This window comes from Leptidea sinapis, chromosome 16, assembly GCF_905404315.1.
Source record: "Leptidea sinapis chromosome 16, ilLepSina1.1, whole genome shotgun sequence".
Taxonomy (NCBI): domain Eukaryota; kingdom Metazoa; phylum Arthropoda; class Insecta; order Lepidoptera; family Pieridae; genus Leptidea; species Leptidea sinapis.
The window spans coordinates 9,332,297-9,348,657 of record NC_066280.1 but is presented as its reverse complement, the minus strand read 5'-3'; the positions used below and the strand labels follow the sequence as shown (position 1 = coordinate 9,348,657).

The 16,361-nt window shown below is 36.6% G+C and overlaps 1 protein-coding gene and 1 non-coding gene across 2 annotated transcripts; both read left to right on the top strand.

Annotated features, from left to right (window-relative positions):
- The first annotated feature begins 9,530 nt into the window (after window positions 1-9,530).
- Trnas-uga (transfer RNA serine (anticodon UGA)) lies at window positions 9,531-9,612 on the top strand. Its single transcript has one exon. It is a non-coding gene; the product is annotated as a tRNA-Ser (tRNA).
- Window positions 9,613-13,035: 3,423 nt separating this feature from the next.
- On the top strand, window positions 13,036-16,361 carry LOC126968747 (trafficking protein particle complex subunit 4). Its single transcript, XM_050813858.1, has 4 exons — window positions 13,036-13,344; window positions 13,454-13,545; window positions 14,194-14,380; window positions 16,085-16,361. Exons 1-4 carry the CDS (start codon window positions 13,170-13,172, stop codon window positions 16,282-16,284), a joined length of 654 nt encoding a protein of 217 aa, XP_050669815.1. The 5' UTR covers window positions 13,036-13,169; the 3' UTR covers window positions 16,285-16,361.

Sequence of the window (16,361 nt, the reverse complement as noted above, 5' to 3'; positions counted from 1 at the left end):
GGCGTGCGCGTGCAACACGTACGTGCGAAAGATACGAGCCGCCTCCCCGTCCCCCTCGCACACCTGTCACCAACAACACAGAACGTTACTTGCAACGTCCAACACATCGCAAAACATACTTAAAAATCCAACTATCCAATTACAATTTATATTACACCTAGATAGAGTTAAAAAGATGATTAAGTAGATAGAATTATAATAGATCTCATTACACATCAGCACACACAAAAATATGAGTACCTATTTGATTAATATCATAAAAGCCAAATGTTGCAAAAGTATAACATTAAGTGTGGATCGGGGTGCCGTGGTGTTACTGTCTCGTTTGTTCTCGGCCATGCGCGGTACTGAGCCCTCCCCAGAATACGAGGGGCAGCCCGAGCGAGAATGCTCGGGGAGGGATTCTCTCGATTGCTCTAGTAGAGCCGGTACTCTCCTGGGGTGATATCTCTTTTAGGACCCTTTTCGTAATAGTTGTGAGCCGCAGTAGACTCGCCCCTCTGTCCGGCAGCAGGTGTCTGTGGGGCGCCAGTACGTATAAATGGCGCTCCACCCAGAGCCTACAACGTACCTGCAGCCAGTTATCATCAGTGAGCCGCAGTAGACTCGCCCCTCTGTCCGGCAGCAGGTGTCTGTGGGGCGTCAGTACGTATAAATGGCGCTCCACCCAGAGCCTACAACGTACCTGCAGCCAGTTATCGTCAGTGAGCCGCAGTAGACTCGCCCCGCTGTCCGGCAGCAGGTGTCTGCGGGGCACTAGTACGTAGAAAGGGCGCTCCACCCAGCGCCTACAACATACCGGCAGCCAGTTACCGTCTGTGAGCCGCAGTAGACTCGCCCCGCTGTCCAGCAGCAGGTGTCTGCGGGGCACCAGTACGTATAAATGGCGCTCCACCCAGCGCCTACAACGTACCTGCAGCCAGTTATCGTCAGTGAGCCGCAGTAGACTCGCCCCGCTGTCCGGCAGCAGGTGTCTGCGGGGCGCTAGTACGTAGAAAGGGCGCTCCACCCAGCGCCTACAACATACCGGCAGCCAGTTACCGTCTGTGAGCCGCAGTAGACTCGCCCCGCTGTCCGGCAGCAGGTGTCTGCGGGGCACCAGTACGTATAAATGGCGCTCCACCCAGCGCCTACAACGTACCTGCAGCCAGTTATCGTCAGTGAGCCGCAGTAGACTCGCCCCGCTGTCCGGCAGCAGGTGTCTGCGGGGGCCAGTACGTATAAATGGCGCTCCACCCAGCGCCTACAACGTACCTGCAGCCAGTTATCGTCAGTGAGCCGCAGTAGACTCGCCCCGCTGTCCGGCAGCAGGTGTCTGCGGGGGCCAGTACGTATAAATGGCGCTCCACCCAGCGCCTACAACGTACCTGCAGCCAGTTATCGTCAGTGAGCCGCAGTAGACTCGCCCCGCTGTCCGGCAGCAGGTGTCTGCGGGGGCCAGTACGTATAAATGGCGCTCCACCCAGCGCCTACAACGTACCTGCAGCCAGTTATCGTCAGTGAGCCGCAGTAGACTCGCCCCGCTGTCCGGCAGCAGGAGTCAGCGGGGCGCTAGTACGTAGAAATCGCGCTCCACCCAGCGCCTACAACGTACCTGCAGCCAGTTATCGTCAGTGAGCCGCAGTAGACTCGCCCCGCTGTCCGGCAGCAGGAGTCAGCGGGGCGCTAGTACGTAGAAATCGCGCTCCACCCAGAGCCTACAACGTACCTGCAGCCAGTTATCGTCAGTGAGCCGCAGTAGACTCGCCCCGCTGTCCGGCAGCAGGTGTCTGCGGGGAGCCCGCACGTGGAACTGTCGCGCAACCCAGCGCACACAACGCAGCACATCTCGACGCACCCACGTCTCAGGATCTATAATAAATCAATAAGAATGTGTTCAACTATTTTCAATACATTGTACATTATTATTTTCAGTGTATAGGCAGTATGCATACTAAGTTCCCGAGCTTCGCCATGAAATTGAACGACGCTGGTGTTGACGAGCTTTACACTGACATGACATTATCCTAACGATGGTGACTAATGCGGTAGGGGTAATTCTTCCGAAGCGAATCAAGCGAATGGAATTATGCGTGTAGGCTCCGGAACATACATGTCCAATCCGAGGTAAGATTGGTGAAATCCCACAGAATCCAAAATTAAAGATAGCAGTTTTGATAAAGGTAGTGTGGCGTTAGGACATCTGAATGTCGGTTCTTCAAATTACCAATATACCAGTTTATAGCCGCCATTATGTCCTCGTTGTTAAATGCGTATCGCGTATGCGTATTCCCTCGGGAAGTCTTAATATGAGTATGTGAAAGATGAGAAATGTCTCACTGAATATTTAAATTTCTAATATTATAATTCAATGAAATATAAGAGTTTAAAAATATGTTGGCCAATAAGTGGTCCGTGTTCCTCTATGATTAAAATTTAAAATAATAGATTATATTGCGCGGCAGCCACCGTGCATTTCAAAAACAGTCCCAAATTTATACTTGAGTTATAATGAAAGTTATAATTTTTGAAAATTGTAGTATTAGTTAACGTTTACACAAATAATCCCAAATTCGTTTTACGCCATTTTTAGATAGATGGGAAGTGGTAAAGCGTTATTTTTGAAAGAAGTGGTTATTTTTGATGTCATTTCTAATATACTAGACAGTACTATCGCTTCGAAAAAAAATGGCGCTCTGAGCGAGAAAAAGCAGCAGGAAACTCTCCAAGCATTTTTTTTGCGCTCTTTTAACTCAAATATACAACATTATATTGTCATTGTTAATGCTATAAAATAATCATAATCTAGTCCCAGGCAGTCCGATCGATTAGATATTCAGCTGTGGTGTAGTAAGATTTACGACAGAGACATTTTTTAATAAAACATTCAAATTTATTTATAGATAATGCCTGAAAAGTGATTGGGACTTTATTATAAGTAAAGAAAGTATATATTTACCCTTAAAGCTATTATGTATCTAAATGATTCCTTTCCTTCCATAGCTTTATTTTGTCATCATTCCATATATAATGTGGACACAACCTAAACTTCGTAGCGCGCTCTCCCAATTTTCAGGTTTACATAATTGATCGTTAAGTACTTAAGTGTGACAAACAAACAAACAATTTCACATTTAGTATTAGTACCTGTACTATTATAATATACTCTTTGGTATTAAATGTAAGTATTATAAGACGGGGAACTTCATTCTACATGACTAAATCTGAACTTTTTCACTATATAAACTTCTAACTACCTACTCGTTGCAAAATGTTTGGCTTTTTTTATAGGTATAGGTACCTAAAATCGATAATTATTGCGTGGGTAACTACTACATCATAATATTTGACGTAAGAACACTTACAAACTTATTAATACTTACCCAAGTCACGGTCATGTTAACCAAGTTCAGAAGGCCACTTATAAAATCAAATTTGGAACTTAACTGTCCAATTATCAGAGTACCACCATATCAATACCACAAAATAAAGAGAAATTGTAGTCAATACAACTGGCTTGATGGATAATACTAACATTATTTTAGGATCTAACTATTAATACCTACACCTAGGTATTTTTTTATTATTAAATGAAAATATTATTTTTATTGAGACGTTATACAACCGAACCGTTTTTCAAGAGATTGATGGCTGGTGATTAAAAGTATCCACTTTTACTTTTACGTACGACAATACGTCAGATAAAGGTCGGTCAGGATTCACAGACTGTGGCAAAACCGTGTGTGTATTTACCAGCGGGAGGTGAACAGATATATTACATCGTTAGTGATCTTCTCTCCATCCAGCCTAGTGTGCAGGCGGTCCGAGGTTCGAGTCTCCTTCCGAGACGCCCCGCGCCTGTGAGCTACAATTTCGGCCTCCAAGGGCCCCGCCCCGGCTTAGCTATAAAAGCCTTTAGGACTATCAGCACAGAGGAGGTTTTTAGTCCCAGTACAGTATATGGGCCCCGTTTCGGGGTCTTCAATACGTAAATGTATTTTCCTCCTCTCGAATAAAAAAAAAACCAGCGGGAGGCTCCTTTGCACAGGATGCCGGCTAGATTATGGGTACCACAGCGGCGCCTATTTCTGCCTTGAAGCAGTAATGTGTAAGCATTATTGTTTTTTTGGTCTAAAGGGCCATAGCTAGTGAAATTACTGGGCAAATAAGATTTAACATCTTATGTCTCAAGCTGACGAGCGCAATTGTAGTGCCGCTCAGAATTATTGGGTTTTTTAATTTTCCTGAGCGGTACTGTATTTTAATGGGTAGGGCGTATCAATTACCATCAACTCAACGTCGTGCTCATCTCGTCCCTTATTTAAAAAAAAAGTGGGATGGAAGAACATTGTTCATTATGAACTATTACCGTCGGGTAGAACCATTGATTCGGATCGCTACAGTCAAAAACTGATGAGACTAAATTAAGAACTGGCCGAAATAGATCATTAGAAAGGGTGTGGTTTTTATTTACGATAACGCTAGACCAAATACTTCTTTAGTTACTCAACAAAAATTAAGAAGCTTGGCTGGGAGGTGTTATATAGTCATGCATCCTCTAAATAGTCCTGACGTTGCATCTTCAGATTTGCACCAGTTTCGGTCTCTTAAGAATTCTTTAGGCAGTGTCAAGTTGTGATGAAGAGAAAACTACCAAAATTACTGGTAGCATTTTTCGGTCAGACTTCCAATAAATTTACAGCAACGGGATTATTTCACTACTTACAATATTACAAAATGTCGTTGAACAAAATAGCACATATGTACTGTAATCGAATGTAAAAAAACTTTCGAAAAAATTTCTTGAGCTTTCATATAAAATGCGAAGAGACTTTATCGCCAATTTATTAGATATTTTGTCTCCTGCCTAGTTCAATATTTAAAAATTATAAGCAATCATGTCGATTGCCCAGATCTGCTGCATAATGGAATTAATGTACCTCAAAAATCTCTTATATCTATATATGCTCCCTCCACTTGGTGTTCCTGCTGTTAGTAGCAACTACAGGCAAAACTCATATATGTTACATGTTCCGTTTAGAACAGTGAATGATGTTAGTAGTTTATTAGATATTGACATATTTGCTACAAGCATTTACAAGGCAAGGCAGTGCATATCCCTCAACTTTTTAAATAATGTATTGTTATTTAATCTCCTTAAGGTATCTTTATTGGCATGAAATTGAGCCAAAAAATAGTGTCCACGTACCATTACTATATTTTACATTACTTCTAATAGTGAAAACCTGTAATTGGCTGTCTGTTACTATTTAAGTATCTATAGAAATTGTATTAGCTGTTGGTTTTCCTGGACAGGGAATTTCATAAACGAAATGAAACAGAGAATTATAACAACATGAATGTAGATGATAAAAAATATAATTAAGAATGAAACAATATGGCAGAAATAGAAATTATGTATGCCCATACAAGATCGAATAGACTAACAATAGGTAAATGAAATATTGGAAGACCAACCATATAGATATTGCAAGAAAGACCTGAATAATATATAAACAGCCAATTTTGCAGAAAAGATTTTCTTTAAAACACCAAATAGCTTGTAGGTACAGTTAATAAGACGCACCCACCATCTATGGTGAAAAATTATCGATTATTGCTTGACTTACGGCCGTTTTCAATAACGTATCTATCCTTAGTTTAACTTACTAGAGGTAGACAAATCTATCCTTTTACGCTTAATTACATTACAATAACCTTTTGACAGATAGCATTAGACTATAACTATATTGGACATAACTATGGATAGATAAGATCTTGTCATTAAACGGTGACAGCAATGGATCCGTAAGTTAAACTAAGGGTAGATAGGTTATTGAAAACGGCCGTTAATGACTTTACAGGTCTTAAACTTTAGTTCGTGTTTCGTCTGTAAGTAAAAAAATCATGTTTTTAGTCACATTTCAGTTTATTATACGAATAAACTATTATTGCATGCTTTTACAGAATGGTTGACAGAAGTAAAGCTTTATTTATAATACCCAGAAGTTAATAGCCAAAGCTCTTGTTAATATTTTTGTAAGGTTTGAATTAGCCCTATTCTTAGATTTTTGCATTTTGCCTAGACATGCGTACATATAAGAAACTCTATAAACTACTTTTTTGGCTTTGTTTTGAGAACATAGAACTAGTATTGTGTTACAGTTTTTATTAACCGACTTCAAAAAGGTGGAGGTTCAATTTCATCGGTATTTAAAATTTTTGTCTACCTGGATGACATAATTGTTTTCATTGTACTTTTTTTTTAGAGTTTTCATTCAGGTTGATTATACATTATTATTAACTGACACTAAAAAGTAAAAATAAAATAAAACTTCGTTTAAAAAAACCGACTTCAAAAACTGACCGACATAAAACCTATCAATAGGTAGCACATATAAATAATAGTATTTTATTAATATTAAAGTTAAAGGTGTATTAAATTAAATTTTTAGTTATTTGAGACTTTTCAGTTTTTAAAGTCAGTTTTTTTGTGTTACGTTTTTATTACATGCATAGGAATGCAACATTTTGAAAGGTTACGCAATATATGTGGTTTTATTAATTTATTAACCCACCGGCCGGTACAGTTTCGTCTCCAGAGTCGCTTTCATTATCAGACCCTGGCGCAGGGAGCGGCTCCATGCAGGCATCGCGAGGCGCCAGTGTGCCACAGATCACAAATCACTACACTGAGCACTGCACAGATCACCGATGATGAACAAGTGCTGTTCACGAGCGCGCACGTTGTATAGGCGAGCGCGCGAATTTGCCGCGGTTTTTATTAAAGTTTCACGTCACGACTCACGAGTGACGTCGCGATTTGTCACTCCCGCCCGCGCGGCTCAGGCAACTCCGGTGACGAGGAAAACGCATTCTGGGAATCCGTGGAACATGTTGCGAGCGCCGGGCGAGTTACGAGATGCTACAGACGAGCTGTGACTCAATAGATCATGAATCCGACTTCTCTAAATATCGGAACACGGAACTCGGAACTTAAAATATCTAAAGATGATGAATAGCACTGTTTAATTAACGATTACATTTATTTTTAACAGCTCATACTAACGAAGCATTCAATAGTTTATGAAAAATGTGACGTTTAGCTAGGTCAGTGTGTTAACTGGTAGGTGATATCCATAGATTATCTGTAGTCATATGTCAAATCAAATCAAATCAAAATCAGTTTATTCACGTAGGTCACGGAAATGACGATTATGAATGTCAAAAAAACATAAAATATTTTTCTTATTAAATCTACCGCTACTTCGTAAAGGGTTGAGCTAATGAGAAGAAGTACCAAGAAACTCATTGCCACTCTTTTATATCAAGATTTACAGACCATTTCAATTACAGTATAATATGTAAAATGTAAAATTATGCAACAAACACACTCAAACGTCAAATAGTCAATTTCTTACACGAGTAAGTCAAAAAAGTAAATGTAAATTAATACAAAAGTTATTGAGTACAGTAGCTGCATCATCCACATACACCATAAATCAAAAAAGGTATTCTGTGAGCAAAATCATTTCTGTATGAACCACTCTATTTTTTCATACATGCTTCCGGTCGCGGTGACGTCTTGTGTGTGTCTGTTTATCTATATCATAGTTTTGTATTTCCTTATGATTCATTTATATTTTTTTATTAATATTACTAATGAAACCGTATTAAACAATTTATAGCTTCTAGTTATTATTTGTATAACAATTAATGCCCAATGGTCACCTTTTATGCCCATTACATAGATCACTAAAGAGATGGTTGGCTTCAGCCTCTACCAGTGATTTCAATCACCTTCGCTTGCAATATAGATATTTAAGTTGATATTCTAGAAATGTAATGTTTTAAAATATTTATAACAAAAGAAAATTCACCTAACTGCAGAGGAATACTACAGCAGTCCTCTGGGTTGATATGAGCAATACCAGATGTCCTACATACACGATGCTCCTTGCTTGAAGATCGTAGCGGTGATCGGAAAGACTGCAGTTGTAGCTTGTAGTTGGAATCCAGAAGTTGGTGAATGAGCATTGCATTTCACCTTCGCACAACACGCCACAAGTTAGGATATCTTCCCCACCATCTGGATGTCTGGCGGTGCTCCACAGTGCGGTTTTCAAGGATCTTTCTTCCTTGTACTACGAAGCTGTGGAATGAGCTTCCTTGTGCGGTGTTTCCGGGACGATACCCCATGGGTACCTTCAAACCTTCTTTAAAGGCCGGCAATGCTCTTGTGATTCCTCTGGTGTTGCAAGAGAATGTAGGCGGCGGTGATCACTTAACACCAGGTGACGATCGTATGCCCTCCTATTCCATAAAAAAAAATGTCTGCTATCTATAATAGACAACAGCGTGTAGCGCTTCAAGTTTTTACTTTAATAAAATCCTCCTAATACTCCGTGATATAGGTCTCGTTACCACCGAGTGTAGACATGAAATGAAACAATGCAGAAAATTCATTTATATGTTGTAACGTAACCATCCACGCGACAGTTTACAAATAGACGAGTGACGCGCACCACTCGCCGCATTGGACGTTACACATAGGGTTTCCCCACAACCTGTGCACACAACTCAGTACTCAGAACATCGCAAACTCGAGATGCGAATCACACTACGAGCTACTAAAGGCTAAAGGTCGATTTAAATCAGACGAGCGAATGCTCATTCTATCCCCACTATATCAAATTATTTTAGTGTAAACAGGCGTAGAGCATTCTTTCGTTGTTCTTAGTGCGTTCGCAAAGATTCTATGCAATATTCTAAGAATGCTCGCTCGCTCGATGTAAACGGCGCTAGAGCGCGCGAACAGTTGCTTAGAGCGTTCTTGCGTGTTCGGAAGTGCTCGCGCCCCTGAGCGGTCTCTTCAAAGCGTTCTTGTGTTCTAGCGATTGTATACATACCTATATCGATTAAATTATGGATTGGTCTCAAGAAAAGTGTTTATTAATGATAGAAGCCTACCAAAATACGTATTTGTACATGTAATCAAATAAAATACTACTATCTATACGTTGGCAAAATATTGTTGAATATACTAAACTCTGTACTAGAGATTAGAATATGTAGGAAGTTGACTCTGTACATTATTGAATAATAACTAACGTAAAATAAAAACATTTATAATTCTTTTTTGTCTATGTGTCGGTTTGTTTGTATATTTTTTCTCACTTTGTTCAAAATCGATTTTCAAAATGACACCTTAAGTATATAAATATAAATTGTAGTACTAAATTGACCTGTATTATTATTATGATTGGTGCTATTTTACAGTAAACAAGTAGACATATTTTGATTAATTCTGGCGTCACTGAATTATTTCCGTTATCTTAAATTAATTATCATTAATTGGCCAATAAACAAACTCCAACGATCGCGAAATAGATCTAAATCCACGCGAACGAAGTCACAGCTACATAATGTTACACATAGAAAAATAATAATATGTATATTCACGTTACAAGAATCTAGTATGAGTCAGTTGTGCAAACGCAGTCAAAACTAGTCTTTATTATTTAAGCAACAATTTCAAACAATCTCTCAAGGCTGAGGTGTCCGAGTGGTTAAGGAGTTGGACTTGAAATCCAATGGGTTTTACCCGCGCAGGTTCGAATCCTGTCCTCAGCGAAACTAATGATGTTTTTTTTTTATTTCAAATAAAACAATAACATAAAAAATGTGTTTTTATATAATTTATTATTATAATTTAACTTATTTCAATATTTTTTTAATGTAATACCATTAGATAACCACTTAAGGCCATCAATGTTCCTATTTTACGGCTAAATCTTAATTTTCGTCCGAATTCCGTGTTTCTATTAGTAAATAAACTGCCGAAATATTTTAACGAAACAAAAACGGTACTTTTTACAACAAGTAACAATTAAAAAATATATAAAATTTCCTAACATTGTCGTTGCCCATCTAAAAAATTATAATTATTGTTGTTTCAAAAATAAATTAAATCATTTCTATAATTATGGATTTCCGCAAAGTAACGCATACTTCAAAAAAAAAAAAACAATTAATATGAACATTTTGTTTGATTGTCACCTTCAATTATCATGAAATGCATACACGTTGTCAGGAGTATACACTAATGGGTTGCAGCCGTTCTTTTGGGCGTACTATGAAGACGAACATTATTTAGTGCCGAGAGCATTGCAGCTCCATTTTGGAATTGGCACTATCAATTTTATCTGCTAACTAGTTTTAGTAACTGATAACATATTACAAAAGAGAATTATAACATAAACTTAATGATAAAAGTAACGTAAAGTTGAGTTGTAATTAATGTGGCGTTTCAATTTACATATTATTTTGTATACAGTCTTATTATTACATAGGTAACATAAAATTTAATTTGAAGTAGACCATCACATTTAAAAACTTGAAAAATATAGTATTTTTGAATTTAGAATTACATTTATCATTCTGGAAACCATTGCTAGTCATTATGATGCGCCAATTATAAAGGCATTTATGCGGCTTCATGTGCCTGTTTAATTATAATTATACTAATATAATTTAGGACATTTTACTAACAATTATTATGGATGTTTTTTGTCTGTAATAAATTATATTAATTATTATTATTAATTATTTTCTTTTTAATTGTGATTATGACATATCTTAAATTTTTAACTGTAATTTTATCTGTAATTTAATTAATCAAATGAAACTCAACAATGTTATGTAGTTAATTTAATTTAAGTTAAGATTGCTTGTTTATCTATGGGTAATGCCTGAAAATAAATGTTTTAATATTATTATTACAATTGCAGCGAAAATATTTAAGTACTTAAAATAGATTTATGGTTCTTTTTTAGGGTTCCATAGCCAAATGGCAAAAAACAGAACCCTTATAGATTCGTCATGTCTGTCTGTCTGTCCGTGTACACTTTTTTCCAAAACTATAAGAACTATACTATTGGAACTTAGTAAGTATTCTGTGAACCGCATTAAGATATTTACACAAAAATAGAAAAAAAAAACAATAAATTTTGCAACTCAATTTTTTTTTCATCAATCTATATAGAATAGTTTGAAAAGTGATAAAATGTGTGCGTGTGTGTGTGTGCGTCCTTGTAATTTCTAAAATAAGAGAATGATGAAACTTAAAAAAATATATATTATGATGTTCATTATACTACCATGCAAACTTCCACCGAAAATTGGTTTGACCGAGATCTAGTAAATAGTTTTTTTTAATGCGTCATAAATCCTTACAACGAGAAGACGAACTTTTATATTATGTTACTTGCTGCTACGGAACCCTCCATGGACGAGTCCAGCTCGCACTTGGCCGCTTTTGTAACATTGGAAAACGTCGGGCCCACAGCTCGCACGATTCGATGTTTAGATGATGGCAGCAATATGGAAGAATTGACTATTTATATAGAGGAATGACATAGCGAATGATCAAGTATGCCACAAGGTTATTCAAACCAAGCTTACATCATATGAGGTTTTCGAGAGCATTTTCAAGTGGAGCACCAGCTTTCTCACTTGCCGAAGCAAAAAGCTGGCCGTTTTCGAAGGTTGCCGTTCTAACACTAAGCATGTAAACGATGGTGTACCTCAAGGCTGAGTGACTACTACACTATTAATTCTTCTGCTTAACAATGATAAAGGCATAAAAGGCATTTATTTTCTCAGAATTGATTCCTTTAGAATTATTTTTGATGCCATTTCTGACGCTTCATATCTTCTATCAAGGCCTCTCTTTAAAGCTGCAATTCAGGGTAAAATGTTAGAATGTTAAAATTTCCACGTTTACAGATAAAATACCACTTAGCATCTCTCTTCGACATCACGGGGAGTGTTGCCGCTACTGGGATGTTATGTCTCTAGCAATTGCCAATACCGCGGTCATCTGCGAGGCAAGTCCCGATTGGCTTCGAAGAAACGAGGGACATAAATAAAGCAAGACAATACTTACTTCGCGCCGACCCACATTTATCAAATCACATGGCCTGAACAATTGTATTATACCCCAAAAGCTGCCTCTAATCAATGCTCTCAAATCCATTACGTAAAAAAGTAGGATACCTATCAGAGTAAATTTGAAGGAGTGCTATGATCTCAACATCAACATACTTCTAGCGTGGATCCAAGGCCATACAGGCATCTTTGGTAATGAAAATGCAGATTCTTGTGCCAAGTCAGCTACTCATACAGGTTCCGAACAACATTCTCAAATCTTCTCTCATGACTTGTGCACTACCTTAAAACCTAAGATGTTTGAGAGTTGGTTCAACATGTGGCAGATATCCAAAACTAAAAAAGGCAAATTTTATTGTGAACTTCAACCAGAAATTCCCATAAAACCCTGGTCCTCAAAATTGAGAATCCCAAATTAAACAATAAACTCAACAGTTTGCCCGTTACGCTTAAACCACTCTTGCACTCCAGTATTTCAAGCCAAACTTAGAATAAGAGACCATTCTCTGTACGACTGTGGACTAGATGAGGGAAATTTGGACTATTTGTTCCTTAGTTAGCTTCTAATAAAGTCTTCCTTATATAATTGTATAGCTCCTAAAATCCCCCGCCCCACTCCCATGAAATGCCTCCTTTTTCTAGTTTTCACTCCTTTTGTAAATATTTTATGTAAATATAATAAACAAAATAATATTAAGCTATGACTAACACAATAAATGTTTTATTTAAGTAATACTAACTGACCCGACAGACGTTGTTCTGTCAATAAACGGTTCGAGAGATATGGTAAATGCGTGGTTGTTAAATATATAAACCATATATGTAAACCTTCCTTGAGCTTCAACGAATCTATTACACAAGATTTCATTAAAATCGGTCGAATAGTTTAGGAGTTATTAGGGAACATACATTCTCTTTTATATAAATAGATTATTTGTATTTGTCCATTACATACATAATATACATGCTCTAAGCTTGGTGGTCTGCTTTTTATGTGACTACTGACTTGTGGTGCCCCTTCCTTTTTTTTTTATAAAAAAAAATAATGGAATAGAACACCTGTCTGGCTGTCAATAAAACTGTCAAATATATCAATCAACATTACAAGTTTTACAACAGTAAAGTGTAAACAAATAGGGCCATCTGTAGAAGTATTTTTGTTTTATGGAAATAAATTATTATTTGAGTAACTCTGCACCAAACAGATATGAATTAAGGGATTATTAACGAACATATTAACAATGGTTATTTATGGAGTGTTTATTGTTAGTAAATCTGGTGGTCTAATATATAATTATGATCATAACATTCCAAGAATCGAAACTGAAAAAACTTTTGGTTTCCCTTTGGACCTAAAGCTACAATACGAAAACAAAAAAGTTGTTGTAGTTTTCGGACAGCGTGACGGTATCCAGGGTAAGTCATAAGACTATAATTCAATAATAATGAATAATCTTTGTGACAAAACATTTGTAAGTTAACCACTACTATTGCTTATTGGCTGTTAAAATTTCTTATGTTCTAGTCGGTCATGTTCTTTTATCTGTGAATGGATCACCGGTCACAGGAAGGACCACAGAAGATGGAAAAGATGTATTTGAATTTATTGAGTCAAAGGTGTGTCATTCAATTTCAATCATACTTTATCACTTCATTTTATAAACAACTTATAAAACTAAACTACTCTTTATTAAGTCTGCATACCAAACATTTTTATACCCAATTACACATAATATTATATTCTATTCAGTCATTCTATTCACTCCTTTTGTAAATATATTAAAATAAATAAGATTAAGTTGTAAATATTATTTAGTACTTATATTAATTAATTATTTAAGTATTTCTATTTGTGTATGTCATTTATAGTCTTACAAGCATGTATATTATTTGTTTCAGATATTATTAGAAAATTAAACTTTATGTAATCTGAACACCAATTATTACCGTTAAACTTAGAAGACACATACTCAAAGCTTGGTAGTCTAATCTAACGTGATTCTGGCAAATCTGTGGTATATCTTCCACAGAAGCCACAGTAGGAAGAATAGAATAGAATAGTCATTTATTTTAACTTCAAATATTGTAGTGTTTACATAAATTGCATGTGGTAATTGTCCCTCTTACCAATAATGATATATGAAAGTTTTGAATGGTCAAACTATTGCTTTATAGGAAGTCTCCCATTCAATCTAGATCAACAATGCATGGTTGTGCATCAGAACTATTAATAGCACTTTATAATATAAACATTTTGCTTTTCAGGAGAATTTCCCAATGAGTTTGAGATTTGGCCGTGTTAGAGCTACAACAAATGAAAAGATAGTATTGGCAAGTATGTTTTACCCTCTGTTTGCATTGGCCAGCCAACTCAGCCCAGTACCTAAGTGTTCTGGCATAGAGACACTTACAGCAGACACATTCAAGTTGTCTTGTTTCCAGACATTAACAGGTATTTAAAATTTCTACTGCTTATATACTGCTTCAGACATGGTTACAGTATAATTATTATATTCTTTACAGTTGTGCAACAACTTTTATCTGTGTTGATTGAGTATTTGCACAATGTTTTGAATAGAATAATTGAAAGAAAGAAAGAAGAACATCATTTATTCTGAAACTTAAACCTAAACAAGTACACTTATTTATTAATTTACATGAACATGCAGAATTGGAGTTCACCTCAGCAAATTACTGATCATACCCACAAGTGATATGATCAGCGCTAGTCTTCCGGAGAACCCCAGGTGGTCTAGCGGATTGTCAAACTACTTAAAGTATAACTACAACTTTCATGACCTGACCTAATTCAATAATTATTAATATAATTAAGAACACTAAATAGCAAAAAATAATAATAATAATAACAAGTGATGAATGAGTGTTAATTCTGCTGATATTAATAAGAATCTCTCTAAAAAGAACTCATGACAATAACAGTTCGTATAATTTATTTTCAAATAGCACTAGTGTCAAGTATACGAGTTTCCTGAACTTTTTGATGAGTATTAAGGAACACTTTAAGCTTACTACGAAAACCTAGTTTATATTATTCCATATTTTGGCTGACGAGAATTGGAAACTTCCTCTGAAAGTAACTGTGGCATGACTCTGCATCAAAAGCTGTCTTGCACATTGCAGTGTGCCTAGAGAACGACAACTTGATGCCCATGACAACTTATCATACAAATATGAAGGAGCTTTATACTGACATCAAAGAGAAAGACAAGCGAGTCATTTTGTTCAATTGTCATTATTATTAAAGTATACTCATTCATTTTACTTATCATTTATTCTATTGTATACAGTAGGTACCTATATGTGACAGAATCTGATCCTTAAAGATCTTTAGAATGGTGGTCGGCTTGAAGTAGTGTCATGTTCTATTGATTACCACCACCAGTTTCTTCAGTCATTTTTACTTAATTGACTGTTGGTAATGATTTTTAAATCCTTTATTCTAATAGCAACATCAACAGGGGCGTGCATTGGTTTTTTAGTAAGGTAGGCACTGTGGATGTAACTTTGGAACAAGGAAGGATTGCTTACCGGAGGTATTTAATATCTAGCGTAAGGAAAAATTTTAATGAGTGGATGTTAAATAAGAGAAACCAAATTAAACTTAATTAACTTTAATACTAGAGCTATATTTATTTAGGTTCGTAACAAGGTAGGCACTGCCTAATTGCCTATATGATATGCCCACCCCTGACTTAGAAGTTGACATGTGCTTTACGATTTTAGGTGAAAATACTCAGGTTAGCCTAGTGCAACTTAGTCAACTTTAGGTAGGTTTTATCAAAATGATTTGCTCGAACACACTACATAACCAGTGCACTCTGAATTACTATTGGTTTTAGTTTATTATTGGAATTAGTTTTGGTTAGATAATAAATGATTTCCATTGGGGCTACCAATCACCATTACAATAAATGAAATGAAGGTTTGTTGGATTTAAGTAAGTACCTATTGAGGTTAAAATAAACTTGATAGACATCACATTATTGGCAAAGTGATTTCTTACCACCCCATAATAACTGATATATTATTATAATACTTGAAAAACATTTCAGCAAACATTTTAATTTTCATTATTGTTAATTTTATCGCTACAGAGTTTAATTATTTGATGATCAAAGAAAAGTGGATGTTTCAGGAGTAAAGTTCATCCTGGTGACGGAGCCTAGCATGCAAGGCAGTGATGTGGTGCTTAAGAGGATATATGAGCTGTACACCGACTACGCTCTCAAGAACCCCTTCTACTCCCTAGAGATGCCGATCCGGTGCGAATTGTTCGATACGTCCCTTCACACTCTGCTGGAGCTGGTAGAGAAGTCTGGAACAGCTAATTTATAGATTTATATTTATAATATTACATGTAACATAATATTGTATGATATTAGCTATTTAAGGAATTATAATTTATATTAATT

Excerpts from the sequence above, each read along its gene's own strand:
- LOC126968747 (XM_050813858.1), top strand. The coding sequence starts at position 13,170 with ATGGTTATTTATGGAGTGTTTATTGTTAGTAAATCTGGTGGTCTAATA. Across the intron at positions 13,345-13,453 it reads ACAGCGTGACGGTATCCAGG|TCGGTCATGTTCTTTTATCT; the intron begins GTAAGTCATAAG and ends CTTATGTTCTAG. Across the intron at positions 13,546-14,193 it reads TTGAATTTATTGAGTCAAAG|GAGAATTTCCCAATGAGTTT; the intron begins GTGTGTCATTCA and ends TTTGCTTTTCAG.